General features: G+C 40.8%; 1 protein-coding gene across 2 annotated transcripts in view; it reads right to left on the bottom strand.

Annotated features, from left to right (window-relative positions):
• Positions 1-19,352, bottom strand: part of LOC148335348 (zinc finger protein 536-like) — a 30,363-nt gene extending 11,011 nt beyond the window's left edge. Inside the window, exons 1-2 of one of the 2 annotated variants that reach the window (XM_088298934.1) lie at positions 18,939-19,352; positions 7,200-8,959 (exon numbers count right to left, since the gene is read on the bottom strand). In XM_088298934.1, the coding sequence (XP_088155060.1) occupies positions 7,200-8,763 (1,564 nt within the window). In that variant the 5' untranslated portion in view covers positions 8,764-8,959; positions 18,939-19,352. Of the gene's footprint in view, positions 1-7,199; positions 8,960-15,704; positions 15,741-18,938 lie in introns of those variants that run through there. The other variant, XM_088298935.1, reaches the window with a different exon arrangement.
• Between the last annotated feature and the right edge of the window lie 318 nt (positions 19,353-19,670).

Here is a 19,670-nt window from a genome sequence, read left to right as displayed (position 1 = left end):
AAATGCAAAAAAAAAAAAAAAAAAGGAAAACACACAAATCTGACCTCATCTTTCAGCATCCTAACCATTTGCCAACCTACATGAGAGCAGTAAAACAACATAAAGACTGCGGATTCTGTTGCTTTTTGCTCTTCGTCTGGCTGGGTGCCATCTTTTGTGATTGCCTGGTTCATGCTAACTTAATCAGTTTAAGATTTACTTACATTGTCGAGCTTCACAATATGTGAGGGGAGTCATTTCAGAGCTTAGATTTATCAAGCAAAACTCCAATTACGGCATCATTACAAGCTGCCGCCTCTCTTGCCTAACATAGAGCATATAATAAAGTGATGCATATGCGTTATCTGACCTTACTGGATGTGCAGAGAAAACTGTAAATAATTATATAAAAGTCTCCAGCGTGCTTGAAAAAAAGAAAAGAAAGCGAGCAACCAGACTTGGACAAGTGATTCATTTCATATGGAAATTGGCTTGAAGATTTATACCCATACAATCCCATCAATGCAATCACAGCCTTGCATAGTATATGCTTACACAGCCATTTGGCAGTTATATTGTCAACATCAAACTGTATATAGTGTGGCTCTTTCTATATGTGCAATCAAGCACCTGAGATGCAAAACAGTTATTCATGGTGGCTGGTTTGGTTTAAGATGAAACAGAGTGAGAGTCGCACGCCAGACTGGTGAGAAAAACAGGGGCGCCAGATGTTCTTTGATGTTTATAATAGCATATATTATTAATATTAATTAGACCACATAGTCAATGACGCATTTGGGACGTTTCCAAGTCAATTAAGCCACATGGCATTCAGGGTACAGTGGAAACAATATTTCAGGGCAGGTGTTCAAAACTCCCTGGGTAAATCTTTTTATCTGCATGCTAGGAAAACAAGCATTTTGAGCTTAATTTGAGTCTCATATCTGCAATAGTAATTAAAAAGAGGATTAAATGACAGAAGTGCAGCTGAGGTGCAGAAAGCCAACAGGTAATCTGGCTGCTTATAGCAGCCTGACTGACATTTATTAAAAAGAGTAACACCTTTCAAATCTGATAAAAATGCATACGCACATTGTTCCAGCAGAGCGGAATAAATAAAGAAAAACCTCATTCAGTCATTCATTAATGAAGACTTTCCTAATAACCCAACAGATACAGTATGAAACGACACTATTACAAAAAGAAAAGGAGAAAAGATGTTTCTTATAGTACACCACAGAACTCAGTTACTGTATTTCCTGAATAATAAACAGGCTGGACCCGCATGAAAAACACTTAAATCACATTATTGTGAATGTTAAAGTAACTCTATAGTAGCCATTCGCCTGAGATGTCGAGGAATATGAAACCAATATTTACATCATCGGTCAATAATGAGTCACGTACAGTCAGAAAATTGCTATTGTTGAGAATGGCATTCAAGTAGTTTTAAGGCGTAGTCAAGGATGATGAATGTACAGCAGCAGTCGTGATTAATTCACAGATGTATAGCTTCGATAACTACCACTGGTTTATTCATACAGAGTTTTGAGTGTGTTCTCCCTACGATGGCCTGCAAGTTGCAGCATATTGAAGTCAAATGTCTCTCGACCTAAAGTACTACAAAACGGAATTATACCAAAAATTTCAGGAAATAAAATATGAACACTTTTTTATTTTGTAATGCCACCATAGAAGTCTGCCAGTGAAGTCAAATAGGGAGAAAATGTTGATCGTGACCATAAAACTGGAAAGGGAACTTAATGCATCACAGCAACAAAGAAGGGAATCACCACCGTACTTAAATGCTTTCATTTTTTTAGTCCGCGTGTGAAGAGATGTCAGCAAAGTTAGAGGAATGCACACAATTTACATTTTTTATAGAGCCTTTGTTTTCCACTCGGATGTAAGAATGTTCAAATGTTACTTGCAATCTCATCTGTATGAAGAAAAATGTTTTCTAATGCCAAAACAGATTAAATGCTATTTCATTATTTCCCATCAGTGGAAAAATGTTTCTGAACACGTCCAAAATAGAGGTCAAGCAAAGTCTCTGAATGGATTTTGTTTGACCTCTCAGATTCTTCATTTTGACAAAAGTCGCAAAATTTGGCTCAATATTTTTCCTTGATATATCCAGAAAGTAAATGGAAATAGAAAACATATCGTGGACTGCCAAACATTTACCTAATTGTTCAAAGCGCAATTCCAATGAAATTGGGACATTGTGTAAAATAAATAAAATGGAATGCAATGATTTGTAGAACCTTTTCAACTTATATTCCAGTACAAAGACAAGATATTTACGGAAAGTAAGACTCAAATTGATGGACATTTTTGTTTTTTGGCATATATGCTCTCGCTTTGAATTTCATGCCTGTAATGTTCCAAAAAAATGCTGGGACAGGGGCAACAAAAGTCTTAGACAGTAGAGAGAGAAAATACTCCAGTACAAATCAGACATGTCAAAACAAAGACTGTGTAAAATATATTGCCAAGTGGGCTCAAGGCACACTTGAGAAAAACATTGTCAGTTGACGCAGTTTGGCACTCCATCGACAAATGCAAGTTAAAAATCCACCATACAAAGCAAAAGCCATAGAGAGTACAGTATTAACAACAAGTCCCAGAAACGAAATGGGAAGAAATTTGAGATGGACTCACGCAAAACGGAAATGTGCATTGTTGACAAGTCCATCTATCAAATTGTTTTCTGAAATCATGGACATAATCTCTTGGCCACAAAGGAAAAGGCCCATTCAGTGTGCTGTGGTCTGACGAGTCCACAATTAAAATTGTTTTAAGAAATCATGGGCATCGTCTCCTCCAGGCCAAAGGATAAAAGGAAGATCTAGAATGTTTTCAGCGCAAAGTTCAAAACCAAGCATTTGTGATGGTATGGGCGTGTTCGTGCCCATGGCAATCAATAATGCCGAAATGTGCATACAGGTTTTGGAGCTGCATTTGCTGCCTTCCAAAGCATTTTCGATTTTAGGGACATCCCTGCTTATTTTGGCAAGAAAATGCCAAACTACGTACTGCATGTCTTACAACAGCATAGCTTGGTATGAAAAGAGTCTGAGTACTACAATGGCCTGATAACAATCCAAAACTGTATCCCAGTGAAAATGAGTGACACATGAGGTGCCAAATACTACAACGGAGACCCCGGTCTGAAGTTGAACATCAAGCAAGAATGACAAAGAATTCACATATAAATCTGCAACAATTTGTGTTCTCAGGTCCCAAACACTTATTGAGTGTTGTTAAAAGTTAAGGTGATTTAACACAGTCGTAAACATAACAATGTCCCGTGTTGTTTTGGAACTTTTTGCAGACATCAAATTGAAAGTGAGTGAATAATAAAAAAATAAATAAATAAAATGGAAAAAAAAATATCATATGAACATAAAATATGTTGTCTTTGTAATTTATTCACTTTAATATATGCTCAAAATGATTGGCAAATCATTGTATTCTGTTGTGATTTACATTTTGCTTCTTTGGAATTGGGGTTTGTATGTAGCAGATGACAGAATATTGAAAAAATCCTTTGGACATGACTGTTACTTTTATTCACATTGTTAATGAATCATCAATTATTCATCGTGATAGTAATTTATGGTTCCTATCAAATTCGTTCCTCTGTAACTCTAAACTATTTTGTTTACTGTTCTGTAAAGGGTAACCGTTAACCTTTTTCCTGCCATCCATCACAAAGAAGGGTCTCTGGTAATAGGAGCAGGTAAAGGAAAAGCGATATCGTACATAGCAGCGTGCTTTGACAGACACATACACTGGTCAAATCATTGTTGTGTTTTTTTATTTTTTTACAGGCAATTATTCGTTCCGGCAGTCTTGATTGTAACAGCTTAAAAGAAGACTTTCACAAAGAGAGAATTAGGGAGAGATCGTGCAAGAGGACATCGTCACATAGTGTCTGCTCACTGACCTTGAGGTTAAAAGTACTAAATGGACTACTTAATTATTACGTGTCAGAGCATTTTAGGATTGTTTGGGATATATTTTCCTCTAAGCTGGACTAATGTAGGTCACAAGCCTAAAGCATGCATCCTTCATTAGTTTATCATCCTAAACGGAGTCATTCCTCCTATGTGCATTCTCAAATCTGCCCTGATCAGATATTGAGCGCAGCAATTTGCCTCCTATTGAAAGCAGACTGTGATTTCTAATTTAAGATGCTATTTGTCGCTTGGAATCTAAATCCCGAGCAGTATCTGAACATATCAAACAAAGAAGCCGTCTCTCACCCTGACAGCCGTGACTGTACTATATTTGCCTTCCATATTGAGAACATCAATAACATCATGACCACCATAGGCTATAGTATGAATAATGCAGCCAGTAATTCTGGACTAATCAATGTTCCTCAAGCTGAACATCTGGCACTGGTAATTCTTTCTCAGCATCTCTGCTCCCCTGAATTAGAAAACACTTGCTCACTTCCTCCTTCCTCCTCTTGCTTGACATCCAACCATCCAAAAAGGCAGACTTGATCGGCAACACCCCCACCATCTCCGAAAAACTTATCCCCCTGTTATTAAAGCCTCATCAAGTGGTGCGTGTTGGCCATATGTGTAGGATTTACCTATCTGTCCTGTAGCAGACCTGAGTGTTGAGCCCGGGCCAGCAGTGTGTGATTGTGTTAATTAATCTGTCATTGTGAGCGCGGGGAGCAGCTGCAGAGGTCTCAGGGATATATTGTCAGAGCTAAACAATGCGGTGCTAAGCCCCCAGAGTGAGTCTACCATTACACAGGACTAAGAACAGAGAGGAAAAGCGGTAGGGGGGGCGTGGGGAGACAGAGAGAGCGAGCCCGCCGGATTCATCATTGACTAAAGCAATGACGCCTGACCTTTACAATGAATTAGTTTCCATGCTTAATATTGACTGAAATTAGAGTCTGATGCCGAATGTGCCATCCCTGCACTATGTGCGCTCAAATCCTCAGCTCGCCAGCGATCATAAAGGTTTTCCACAAATGACAGCATATGGTCTCGGAGATAGGGGAGAAGTGAAAACAACAGTGCTTAAACATTTTTCTTAAAAGCGAAACTACAAGTGGATTCAGCCAACACATGCCTTCAATTCCATGTAAAAGGTGCAGATAGCGGTATATATGTGCACAATGTGTAAACAAAACATCTAATGAGATTAGGCCTGATCCATTTATCTCTGCTACACGGCCCGCAAGAGCACATCAGACTTGGATGGACTTTACTTAGTCGTAGACAACAACCACAGTGACAAACTGATGGCAAAACAACACGATATGGCTTTAGCGTCCTCTCTTCTCTTAACTGTTATGGCAGTAATTTAGGCCCATGATAGCATGTTAGCAGGATGCCATGACAAGAATGGCATTTACCCAGAGAACCAAATCATCCAAACCACCAGGTGGAACAGAAGACTATCAATAAAAATACCAGGTGGTAGATCAAATCATAAAAATCACTGGGTGGTATAGATCAAATCATTAAAAACACCAGATGGCATGCATTAACATCTTGTGCCCCCGGAGGCAATTGGTTGAGGATGTGACAGATATAAAATAGAGGATACTAATTATCCCAACAATGCCTATGATGCCATTATCTTTTTAAAAAGAAGACAAAGTCCTTGTGCATGACAGTAAAATCTACTGTGCACTTTTTGACCCCGCATTTCACATCCACTTTCTGTGTTTGAAGGATGAAAACATATACTGAAGATGATGCAATGCAGTTATTTGACTTTTTCTTTTCAACCCGCCGAAAAGTACACAAAGATAGCAGAAAAAAATATTAAAGGTATGCTACAGTGATTCAGTACTTCATGTTCCTTGAAGTTAGGGGATTTGCCAGAGACATTAAAATATGATGTAAGGGCTACAGGCACGACATGTACCATATAAACATCTGCACTTTAAATCTGCCCCGGACATTTATTGCATGTTATTCATCTCTCGATTCTTTTATCTGCATGTTTGTGAATATTTGCAATAATAAAAATAAATAAATAAAAAAGACAAATCAAAACGTCAAATCCCTTTTAACTATGCTCACTAGGCAACAATGAGATGTCTAAAAAGCCTGCTTCTTCAAAAATTATAATGCTCAGTTCTGATTGACAGGATTTGAGAGGAATTCATTTTTATTATTGTGGTTGTAGATTACACACTGCATTTCCATGATACTGACACCTGTCTCCAATTTACCCTTCATTTTAGCTAAGCAGTGAACACCCAAAAACACCACGATGATGTCATGCATTTCAACGACCACTGCAATAAAAATAAAAACAGACTCGTTTTTTTTAATCTTTGAATAGGTAGAAATTGAGGGGAAAAAAATGATTTCCGGAATTTATCAAATGAGGGCGAAGTAACATATTGTCGCCATCCTGTGAAAAACACAGAATTTTGTTTTTGTCTTTTTTTTTTCATGTCCAAGTTAATGGGTTATCTGTAAGGCAGAAACTCAATTCACATAAAAAGGATCAAATCTGTGTTTTTCACAGGACAGTGACAATATATTGGACGTGGCTTCTCAATATGCTGACAGGACCCCATCAAATGCTCCAGAACTTGTATGTGGATTTGTAAAGATGAGCTATCCATAAATTCTTGGCAAATGAGTATTATATTTTGTTGTGACAATTTATCAACTTTTCCCTAGTTTGATAGCTGACTTTCCTCCCACATTCCAAAAACATGCATGTGAAGCTATTTGGAGACAAAATGTGAGTATGAATGTTCATCTCTCCTGTACTTTGCCTTTTGTCCAATGACAGCTTGCTTGATTTGCTTGATTGCTTTTTGTCTTAATATCATTTGTGGTGAACTTAAACTTGGATGATGGTTATCTTACTACACTCTCACGTGTATTATAGTGAATAGTCATCCAAAGGACTGTGCAGTTAATGTTTTATTATGGTGATACTTTGGCCCTCTTTCCTGTGGGGAAAAAGGTACTGAGTTTTGACTTCCACTGAGGCTGGGGGGAAGTGAAAAAACTAATAAATATTCTTGAATAATACATATACATATAAATAATAATAATAATAATACAGTAAATATTATTTGTTCATATTTATGGATTTCAAAAGTTTTAAATGATGTATTACATTAAGGGTTGACCCTCAGTGGCACTGCCAAGTAACCTCTTCATTAAAAAAAAATCCCATTATTATATAATATTGTGTCTACGAAACTATGTTACCTATCGCTGAAGCAGGAGAAGAAGACTGTAGTCGGCGTTCAAGCGCGCTTCCAGTTTCTGCGGTAACCTCGGTTGGCCCGTGATGACTGAGGCTGCCTTTGCTGCTTGGCCGGCTGTTCATACTGCCGTCTTGGTCGACGAGACCCACTTTGCCGTCATCCACGGCAAGACGTCGCTCAGACAGGTAAGAGGAGCTCTGTTGATGCTGTTGATCCTTCGGGTTGACGATGTGCTGTGGTGGTGTCATGATCTGCCAGCCTGAGTAGCTTACTGCATCTCTGCTGGAGATGACCTTCTGCAGATAGTCCAGATTGCCGGCGCTTAGTGGAGGATGAAGGTGATTCAAGCCCAGCAAAGAGGAGCTTTTAGCATCAGTAAGTGGGCCGAGACTTGGGGAAACCCCACGACTTAACATCTCGCTAACTTTGATGTCAACACCCGCTGCGGCGAGTAAGTGGCTGTAATCTGTCTGGTCAGTTCTCTCAGCGGTGAGGAACCTGTTGTGAATGCGGGAGATGTACTGCGAGTAGAGGTTGCTTCGATAATCTTCTGTTAAATGGTTCATGTGAACAGAGTTGTCATGCTGAGGGGGCAGATGAGCCTTCGAGGCCAGCTTATTCAAGTGGACCTTCATGTGGTTCTTGAGAAACCAAGGTTCTTTGAAGCGACGGCCACAAATTTGACAGCAGTGCTCAAAAGAGTCCTTGTGTTTCCTCATGTGACCCTTAAGGAACCAGGCCTGGCTAAATGTTTGTCCGCAAACATCACAGGGGAATTCGCCCCCGGGCTTCCCCTTGTCATTTACCCCAGCCGTGGTCTTCTGTCCTGGTCCTGAATCAGTGGTAATATGCGTCGTCTCAACATGACCAATAAGCTCCTCCTCTTGTGCGGCAGCAAACTCACACAAGGTGCATTTGTAGGGTTTGTGCAGGATCCTGATGTGACGCTCCAGCTCCTGCTGCTTTCGGAACTTGCCCTTGCAGAAGGAGCAGCGGAACCCAATGGGTGAGGGCTGGGTGGTCTCGTCGTGGATCGAGGTGGCTTTAGGGGATGCCGATGCTATGGGCTTGCTGTTGAGGAAGTGACTTGGAGTCTGGGCCAGTTGGGGTTGTTGAAGTTGAGTTATGACAGATGTTGGCTGAGGGCCGACATGAGCGGCTCGCATGTGCCTGTCCCTCAGTATGGCCCTTTCCTCTAACTCATGAAGCAACCTATTCTCCTCCCTGATGCGTCCACGGCCTTTACCCAGAATGCCTTGCTTGTGGGTACGCAGGTGTATTTTCAGGTTGCCCTTCTGTGCAGCCCGGTGGTCACAGTAGGGACATTTGAAGGGCTTTTCACCGGTGTGTGTGCGCATATGAAGCGAAAGGATGCTGTTAAAGCGGAAACGCTTACCACACAACGGACAAGGATACTTTCTGTTCTTGCGATTGTCATCCTGAACAGAGTTTACCTGGGTAACAATGCTTTGATTTGTGACCCTCAAGAATTGCGAGAGCTCAACTCTCCCATTCATGCTGCTGAGAATTCTTGCATCCATGATTTGATTGGCCAGAAGCGCCATCTGGCTCCTAATTGGGCGGGTGGGCGGCCTAATGAATCTGTCCTTTCAGTGTCTGGCTAAAGTTACAGGCTAGTGGTCAGGGGTGTTTGAAAGGTCTGCAGTGAACTGTGTGCTGGCTTGCTTGTACTTATTCAGTTTAAAACAGGATGTGGATTCATGCTGATCAGATGAAATCTCGGCTTGTCGCAGCTCCGACCTAAAGAGAGAACAAAGGGAACATTAAGTGCATTCAAATTCTCGCTAAACAAAGAAAGCATTCACAAGCAATAAAATATATATACTATATGGATCTCTATGGAATCTTTTTGGCTCCTACGGTTGACGTCAGAAGAGTGACTTTCTCTTCATTAGTAGTCATTCAAATGTCTGCTGTATAATACCAGTGATGCACTTCAAATAGGTCAGCAAATGAAGCAAAGTAGGTTATGACTCTTCTCATCCTGTGTTAAGTATACCTGTGGTTTTACATTAACACTGGAGACCGTGATAACTGATGATAAAGTCCGACCACAAAGCCTTACTCAACAAACATATCGCCCCTACTAAAGGGTAAAATGGAAATCGTATGTTGTACTGACACACAATACCAAGGCGGCACAAACATCAAAGTCTGACCTCTTCTACTTAGCCTCTCCTTTGCATTTCTCAAATAACCATATAAATCTTGAAAAAAAAAAGAAAGATTAAAGTAAAAGAGTTAAGGCACAGGAGTACTGAGAAAAATAAACAACTTAATGATGCAAAAAATGCAAGCTCAGTTTAAAGGGGGAAAGTATTCAAATTTAAAACATTTTTTTCCCTCCCCAGCACCATTCTTTGATTCAACTGCAGCAGCAAAACAAAGCCTCAAATTCACATGGCGCGACAATGGTAGGGGTCACATAAGCGAGGCCTGTGCTCCACCAAAGGGCACGGAACAAAGCCTTCACTGTCCGCACTGAATTAACACAGGCTTACATCATCCTGGGCTGCAACCTCAGTCACTCATGAAAATGATGTACACAAAACCACACAGTTAAAGAGCAGCAACACGAACTGAGCAGCATGACTGCACTCAACTATCGATCAGCAATCATACGAACCTCATCTAATCATATCTGACAGGAACAAAAGTGAACGTGCTTCCTATTGCTTAACCTCATGTTCTTTTTTTAACCGCACAGGTGTGTACATGCGCGCATGTATTTAGCACCAAGGATTACACTCATTTAAACTGTTATTGCATTGGCTTCTATTACAGTTTTTTTTCTGAATGCTTAAACTATAACAGTGATACTTAGAACACAAATTTCTAAAACTATTATTGTCTACCGCAAAACCACTCACAGAAGACTGCTTTGTACCGAGTTTGTAATTTTGGACACTCCACTCAATTTTCAAATCATCAACCCACTCCTTGCAAAACTATGGACATTTATTGCTATTATTTAGACTATTCGGACAACTGTCTGGCCACACTGTCACAGGAGAAAACAGTTTCGGATAATTAGGTTGTTCACTTTGCAATGAGCCTGAGCACTATAAATAAGCCACAGGTAAGCTGTCGGTGTGTCATGCAATGGACGGAGAATAAAGAATGAGAAGAGTGAGAAATAGAGGAGGCTGAGGAAGAAGACATGGATGTGAAGAAGCAAGAGGGAGAGGAGGAGGATGACCAGAAGGTGAAGGAGGAAGGAGAGTAAGAAATAAAATTACTGATGACATCAGAGCTACAATACTGGACCATGAAATCAACCATGGAATGACCGAGAGGGACGGCACAATGTAGACTGAGTTTGTTTTTTATTTTTGCTCTCTATCTCTCAGTGAAATTACTGAGGGGGTGGTGTGTGTGTTTAGACATGGAAAAACACAGTTTTGTGTCTGCTTGATGTTTCAAGTAATGCAGTAGACGCCTTGAATAAAAACAAAAAAATACTTGAAATTTGGATCAATGTGTGTTTACAGAACTATGACAAAAGTAGGACCTCATACTCGTGTTTGTTGCCTTGTAGACAGAGAATGCAAAAGCCAGATGTGTTTTTCATTCTTCTCATTCGTGTGTATCGTGTACTTACGAACGTGGTCGCTTGTGTTAATTGTTTGATACAAAAATACAGTTTGTAAGACGTTTCAAGCGTTCAGAAAGACTTATTTGCTTTTGCAAGAGAACTGTGACATTTTGCCATTTTCATGAAAGGTTTTCTTATTTATGTGAACAATTTTGCAAAAATAGTCCATAATTACAAAACAATGTGCTCAAGCCATCACACAAAAACTGTAGTGGCATTTTAAGAGTGCTGCTTTTGACATGCAATGTGCTTAAGTATATCCAATTTGAAGTCTGCACCCAAATCAATAATATTGATCAAATTCAAATTCTGGCTGACTTTTTGTTATGAAGACACAGCAGGACTGCATTTATGATTCCTTTAACAGGCAATTCACAGATGCTCTTTCACACGACAATCATGTCCTATAAATAGAGTGCAACGCCACACATTCACTCTCAGAAAATATTTAATGAGACGTAAAAATTATTTTTCGCAAAACAAAACATAAATCCTGCTGCCTTTCCTGTATGTCGTGACCATGAAGATGCTGTACGCAAAACTCAGATGTCTGCTCCGAGATCGGATCAATATGAAACCCGGAGCAAATCATGTCTGCCACATAGAAGTGATACAAAAAAAGTCTTGAAAAATGTATTTTGACCAGCTAACCATTGCAACATTAAATCTTCCTGTGTGAGTGTGTGTGTGTTACTGTAGGAATCTGTGTCTAGGAGCAGTAGCGGAGCCATCAGGTGTTTTCCTTCTGTCAGAGTGTATTAGGCTCTTTTTGGAGCAGATTCACAGAGTGCTTGAACGCTATTAAACATCATCTCACAGCAGCACCTCTCAGGCAGGGCGGCTCATTGACGAACAAGGAGCAGGTGCGATTACATGCAGGCAATAACGGAGGAGAAATGTATCACAAATTTAAACAAGCTATGGGAGCTGCGCATTCCGGATTACTTTCGTTGTAACCGTATCAAAAATTGCCGCATTTATTTTTACTGCTGTCAGCCAAAAGAATTTGTAAGCTATTTAATCAACAAGCAAGTGGAGATGTAATCTTTTAACTTTGTTGCTGCTGTATATTGTCAGCTAGGATAGATGGACAGTATTGTAAATCCATAGTGAGGTGACACCGCTGAAGCACATGAATAAAATTTATAGATCAGAAGTGCATATTTCTTTTTTAACAGCAGATGCAATGCATTAATAATTTGCTTGGTTGGTGGAGCAGAACACAAACAGCTTCTGTAAACTGCAGAATGTAAATGATGCATAGAAATTAAAGCTTTATGAATAAAAGCAATTATTTTTAAGACAAATGGAAAAGCCATGGAAAATCCTGCTCAAGTCAATCAAGTGCTTTTGTGAACTTGACGACACAAAATCTGGCAATGCAATCATATTTCTATAAACTGGATTTTGTTGTGTAAAATAAACACGACAGGGACAAGCGTAGGCTACTGTATGGAGGACACTGTCATTATAACTACAGCAACTGAACGTTTAATTAATTATTGAATGAATATTGATTCAAATGTAGAGCATGCCGTACTGTGCAAAGGTTTTCAACCACTGTTGGATGTATTTATTATTATTATTAGTTTTGTTTTGTTTTGTTTTTTTAATCAATGACCATATACTATGGAACCCTGCCTAATATGTGGTGTGTCATTTGCGATTTCACCTATTCACTGATTTTAATTTTTTTTTGTGAGAGGAAACACTCGCCTATTTGCATTTTTCGGAGGCATGGCAAAAAAAAAAACAAAAAAAAAGCCCCAATATTGTTTTTATTTTCATGGATTCATACTGACTAGTATTGTTTCTTCAATTGAAACAACAAACAGTTACGGTCAACCACAAATCCACCCCAAAAAAATCAAGCCAAACTAGACTCCACTCAACCAAACTTCAGCAGCAATAGACAGAAGGTTGAGTGCACACCCACTCAGTCAACCCCGACTTGCTCATCCAGTCACAAATCAGCAGCAGTGTTTCATTTATGACTGACATCCAGTGGGAGTGTATAGACATCTACTGCTTTAATACAAAATAGTTTTGCCAAACTAGGACTAAACACAGCATCAAATCCAGCGGAAAATGTTAAAACAGCATCACAAAAAAACCATGAAACCTATTTACAACCATCAATTTGTGTTTCACTCCTTTGATCCAGAGGTTTCAAGCCACTTAACGTTAACCATTGTAGAGCCAGCGGCCTTTGAAGCAGCAAGCTCTCCCACCTAGTGGAGACGGGTATCTTTGGCATGCATTCCAGTTCTATACTAATGCAAACACATACCGCCACACAAATATGTCCTGTACTTTTCTGAAAATGTCACTCAAAACACAAAATAATCATACTCGTAAAGGTAGAATATATGATGCAGCTTTTGAATTTGATATCAATGTAGTGACTAAGTGCTCATAACATTGTGGCTGCTCAGTGTTTGTAGGACATATTGCCCATTACACCTACAGGAACTGAACGTTGAATTGTTCTAGAATAAATACTGATTCAAATATGGAAGGCACAGTACTGAGCGAAGCGCCACGCCACCATTACATTTATTGTTTTAGCAAGGCTTTAATGACCGTACAATTCCTCCGGCGTTTTATTAGAACACAATCCAAAACACTCGGTAGAACGAGAATTAACTTGACAAGCTTTCAGTGTAAAACCACACTTTTGTTGTCAGAAACTGAACGTAATTATACCGTACATTTTAAGCCAAGCATTTACAACAATAACTTTGTTTTAAAAATCCAAGGCCAAAACTGCAGTTCCTACAATTAAAAAATCTGCAGAACTAATTGCAAAGTTGTGAGGAAGTTGACTCTCAAAATCATATGGAAGGCGATCCCAATTAATGTCATTGTTATCTCATTCAACTGTTATCTTATGTTTCGGTCAAAATGATTGCTATGAAAAAGTTCAATAAAACTGCAAAGTGGCCGTCGGTATGCTATTAAGACTTACACTGGCCACATAAATACATTTATGAAGTCATTCCTATAAAAGCAACAAAAAATTGGAAATAAAAGACCAAATTTAAGGAGTTGATGGGTTTTGCCAAGTTCAGAACTGATTAATTAATTGATTCAAAGGTGCTTAAATGTACTTTTTTTTACCCTAACTCTCTCCCTTACTGCATGGGCACAAGTGTTTTCGATATAATGTATGTTTTTAATACAATCAAGAGTGAAAAAGAAAAGCGCCCTCTTTGGACGAGCGATGGATGTTCTCATAGTATCATTTGCGATACAGGTGCTGCACGTGTTGATGCAAGAGACTCTGCCGACTTCAAAATGAAAAATGAAACAAGCTCACGTTTTCGGACTTGCATGTCTAACATGTAACAACTCTTTCATCAGGAATTTCCAAGAAAATTCAAGCACAGGCTGCCATACATCGTAGCCCCTGTGTATCGTTTCACGCACGCATAACCAATCAGCCAACTAACCATCCTGCGGAGTGTCCTGTCAGGATGCTGGGGGCAGTGGTAACGCAGCTGCCCACCCTGACCTGCACAAAAGATAGCACCCATACACTTTCTGACAACCAGATTAATGAAAGCCTATAGGAGCTTCTCTGTAGGCCCCCCCAAATGTCTGACGGAGATAGAATAGTCTAACCAGCGCCATTCATTACTGCAGGAGCAAAGAAAGAGCACACACAGCACTGACAAACTAGCTTCTTGTGAGTAATAGCTAAAGAACTCATAAAGGAATGCGCACACATTTGTTGTGTATGTGGAGAATGGATGATTTTGCTATCAAAACTTGAGAAATACGACTAGAGAGTCTGTGGCCCTTTAGTGACAAGCACTTATTTGAGCGTCAGTTTGTCGCTTGCAAAGAGGCGTTTGAGCAAACCGCATTGTTCATGCAAAGTGATGCTCACCGAGTACAGTTTGCATGGAAAACCTGTTGAGATGTAATACAAAGATTCCAAGGCCGATTTAAGATAAAAGACTTAGGTATAACTTTGACAATCTATATTGGTACTTTTGATGGAAAGTGTTACATTTTATTTTAATTTTCAAGGATCATGATTGAGCTCATTCGTGCAAGAGACAACTGTTATAAATGACTACGACAAAGTTTCCCAAAGATGTCATGTGCTAACCTTGCTACAGTGTGTCATATATAAACGTTGCATTCATGAGCTTCCTGGGATGCCGGCAACTGTGCTCACAATAAAGTAATACAAACGCTGTCTCCTTAATACTCCCTCATCAAATAGTGTCTTTGTGCATGCAAGGACACACATTTTCACATGTAGTCTCTCCCTCTCTCGCTCTCCGTAACACACACTCACACACACACGCACGTACACACTTGAGCATGTGTATATAGAATGTATTTTAAATCACTCATGTGTAAACAGTTGCTGGTGTTTGCACAGGCCACCTGTTCTTTCCTGGACACAAACAAAGCTTTTGGCGTATGATGGGCTATGTTAACAGTGCGGCGTGCGTAGGGGATGCCTTGCGCAAGACAAGCCAATCCACATGGTGCGGGCCTGCATCAGATGGTTGGGCCCCCTCAGGCCTGCTGCCAACGCCAACAGAACTCACACAGATCTCGAAGAATGGATCTTTTTGGGTTGGTGACAACACACTGACATGGTTTGTGCAACTTCCTGTCCCACAGTGCAAAAAGGCAGGATTGCCCCTGTAAACTCCCATCGCCATTTCATTTAACTCAGCGAGCGCCTGTGACTACATTTGCATGATGAGAACGTTGCTCCTTATTCGTAAAGTGGCACCGAGATGGCGAAAACGGGGGAAACTGGAGATGTGTCTACTTTCACTTGCCAAAGCACTCGGAGGCACAAAAACAAAAGACATTAAACGAGTCATCACAAAACCACAGCAGGAGTCGGGTAATGCCACTTACAGTTTCTCATTAAGCTATGGCATCTACAGGAAAAAAAATGACAAACAAAGAGTATAATCCAAGGCACATTAACTGGGCTGATAATTCAATGAGCCCTCATTTGGCAGCCATCTTGCTTTCGTGATGGTCTTTTTTTTTTTCGCCGCAGCAACATACGCACACACACACGCATGCATATTCTTCCTTTTCGACCCACCCCCTCTCTCTTTCAAAAACAACAAAACATCCACCATTAGACAACGGGGTACCAACGTAATTAGAAAATGACTTCCTTTGCAATCCTAGCTAAGTAGTTTACACACTGTAATTACAGGGACAAAATCATCTTTTCATCATTCCACTGATTGAGCTCATCAACCCAGTGGGATCTCAGGACTGTGCTCAGGCAACATCTGGGCTAAGAGAATTAGCCCCTGAGTTGAGCAGACCTTACATGGTGGCAAGCGACGCACGCCGGACGACACCCCTTCAATTTTCCGTGGTGCGTATCCTGTCCACGGTTACGGGGAAGCGGGAGCCTGTCCCGACTTACGATGGGGGAAAGACACAAAACCACACCCTCAATTGGTTGCCACTCACACCAGCGTTCACATTCGGCCGTGTGAACCGCGACACTCACATCTGCGTCCTAAAAATGGGTTTCTTTCGGGAGCAAGGTCACCGTTTAGCGACTATCTCGATATCACACCTCCATTTGCCATATCAAACTTGGACTCCCCATACTCCAAATTGTCAATAGGAGCACCAGCGCAGCTCGACCTTGGCGCACAACAACTTGCCTTTTCATGAGAATCTCTGTTTATTCTAATTGTGTGTTTGCAGCCTTGACTTTCTAACAAACACACGTGGTGTTGAAGGTGAAGTGCCTTGCCGGCCTGTGTCCTATGTGCAGCGGCTCTGTGTGTTGGCAACAGAGGCAAGTGTTTAATGTGGCAGCTGTTAGCCTCGTGGATTTTCACTAATCACTCTCTCCTGATTACTCTGATGAGTGTATGATGCTCTTAAAAAATCAACCCGCAGTGGAAATAAAAAAAAAAAAAAAAGAAAAAAGAAAAATAATTATCATCATCTCCCTAAGTAGTGCAGCTGCACCCGCCTGCAATAATTACAACTAGAACACAAGCGGCTTCTCCCATCACTTACAACCACTTATTATTAGAGGTAACGTTAATTGGTGCAGTGGTGGGTGACAATTCTTCGTGGGGTTTGTCGTAAAAAGCCAAACCTTGAAAGTTACAGCACATTAGTGGTCTTCAAGCCAGGGTAGGGTATTAAACATTGCATGCAAGAAGCGCCAATAGACTGAGCCGGGGGGGTTGTAGACGCCCTATCAGTAGCCCCTTGGTTGCACGGCTGCTTTGCCCTCGCTTCACCCTTCCCCCACTCCTGGTATCAGCCTGGCAGAAACAATTAACATTTTCATAAAAACAATTCCCTGCCTCCAATAGTCCGATGTAATTTGTTTTCCATCTCTGTTCATTAATCATTGTTTAAATCGGTGAGCCATCCCCTCCACTCTGCCATCTGCACTCAGCTGTGTTACAGATATGACACCTTCCGCCTTAATGGGAGCTGACAACCAGGAGAGGAGGCCTGTGGAAAATAGCTTCCTGCATGTGCACTTCCACCTCACATAGTGCCAGCAGGTGAGAAAGGGGGTATCTAATAGCTTCTGATTAGTCTCAAATGCAAACACGTTACAGCCGACAGCACGCAACACTTACACCTCTGTATTTAACACTGTGCGAAAAGATTGCAGCGGTGAAAAAGGAGTGAAAGAAAAGCCACACTAATAACAATGCATTCCACATTTTGCCAAAGTTCTTGAACGTTTTTTTTGCCCCCCCCTCCCTCTCTTCTCTTGTTAAATTAGTGCAGCGTTCCTACAATATGCTATTGTTTTCCTGGAATTGGGAGCAAGGTTATTAATTATTCACTGTTGTGTTCTCATATCATGGGGCTATGCTTTTCACTGTATTGCCTCATAGATCAAATACTTAGGGCCATGGTACTCGGGCGAATTTCACGAGGCAAAATCCTAAAGATATTATTATTATCACAAAGCAGCCGTTTGGGAGAGTACAAGTTTCCTGAAGAGTTCGAGTGGTTAGAAAAGGTTAAGATGCTCTCTGTAATGTTGCCACAGTATGGGAAAGACAAATAACTTAGTGATTTTAAGCCAAGAGTCTAAACAGCTTAGGCATTTGTTTGGCGGGAGAAAATCCGACTCAGTGAGGTGCCAAAAAGTTCATCTGGCCTGTTGATTTCAGCATGGATTACTGCTATTCAAATCATGTGCCCTGTGTTCAAACAAGTGTGACTGTCAGGGGGGAGAAAGTTGCCAAGCCCAGCTTTTGTCATGTACGCTTATGTGAGTTTACTGCGGCATAATGAGAAAGAGGCTGTGATGATACACTTTCATGCCCTCCCTCTCCACCTATTTGCCTAATTTCTTCATCACTTTCAAACCACACACAGTTTTTCGATTTAAAGAGCGTCGACAACAAAGGGGGGGGGGGGACTTGCAGGTCCTTTTTTAACACAATAAATAATGTCACATGTGGAAAGCCTTATTTTAGGGGTTGCCACAACTATTCTAACAAGGGCAGCGGTAGTAGAGTAAATCATGTGCATATTCAAAGCTGAATATTTCATGTTGATTGATCGCACTGACTTGCACCCACCTGCTCCTCCTCCTGTCCCACTGGAGCTGGCATGAGGAGAATTCAGTAATTGAGAGGAGCAGAGCGTGGTCTCCCTTTGCTCATATATGACAGATGGGGCATCATCGCTTCAAAGGAGAGCATTTGGAAACAGGAGGATGGGGGACAAGAGGCTAAGGGGGTGCTTTGAGCATGGGGCTGTGCCACCCCGTACAGGTGACAAGGGTGGCGAGAGGGAGTCTTAAAGAAATTATCATGAAAGAAATATATCGACTATATGAAAAAAAAAAACATATTTGTGTCCGAATGTTTTTCTGCACTCCCCTAACTTGTTTAAAGCATGTCCAGAGTTTAACTTTACAAAATAACGCATAGGTATAGCACGACTGTACTTCAACAAAATACAAACAAACAAAACTGTGGTCGCATATTATTGCGTGGGCATCTAAGAATAAACAGCTGCATGAAGCCCCTACTAAGATTTCTAACTACTTTGGAAAGTCACGTTTCATTAATCAGGACGTAATATCACACACTTTTTGGAAGCGAGCAACTTGATGGCGAGTCTTACCTGACTTGGACAGGTGGCGTCAGTTCAAAGGATGGATGGGTGGATGATGAGCAATGGGCGCTTTATCGCGAAAGAAAAGACGGAAGTCGGAGAGAGAGAGAGCGAAAGACGGATTCCCCTAAAATCAAATCAAATAAAAAAAATGAAGGGTGCTGTGCTTTAGCACTCTTCGCTCTCCTTGTATTTCCGTCGGAGAACAGGAGGCAATGAAATGTTCCAAACGGACTCGGGATACTTGTGCCGACGAGCCTTGTGTCTCCCTCATCTGGACGCTGACGTGGAAGTGGAACAGACGTGCGCCGTGCGTAAAAATGTGCGACGGCGCGTCCACCGCGCCTCATCCATCCCCGCTCACTTGCGTCTCTTTGAATACATAATGGGCTATTATGCGTGTCACATTTGATAAGGAGAAGAGTAGAAATTGGACGCTCAATGAAACCTTTGCAGCAAAAAGTAGGCGGGATTTTACTATTGTAATTTTGGAGCTGTCAGGGGTGAAATAAAAAGATTTTGATTGAATTAGTATTTATAAGCAGCGAATTAAACGCCTACGATAAACTGTGCGTTTGACTATGCATTTTATAAGCGGGTGATACAATTTCTAGGCTTGATTACGACTCAACCTGACCTTGATGAACGATGTTGCGAGTCGGAATTGGGAGTCAAATAGCCTTTTTTTTTGTTTGGATAACCAAAACGTATTTTTTTAATGATAATTATTGTTTACTTTTG

This window comes from Idiotropiscis lumnitzeri, chromosome 6, assembly GCF_059441095.1.
Source record: "Idiotropiscis lumnitzeri isolate Australia: NSW breed Sydney's pygmy pipehorse chromosome 6, RoL_Ilum_1.0, whole genome shotgun sequence".
In the NCBI taxonomy this organism is placed as follows: Eukaryota; Metazoa; Chordata; class Actinopteri; order Syngnathiformes; family Syngnathidae; genus Idiotropiscis; species Idiotropiscis lumnitzeri.
The sequence above is the reverse complement of the archived record's forward strand: the minus strand, read 5'-3'. Positions and strand labels throughout refer to the sequence as shown.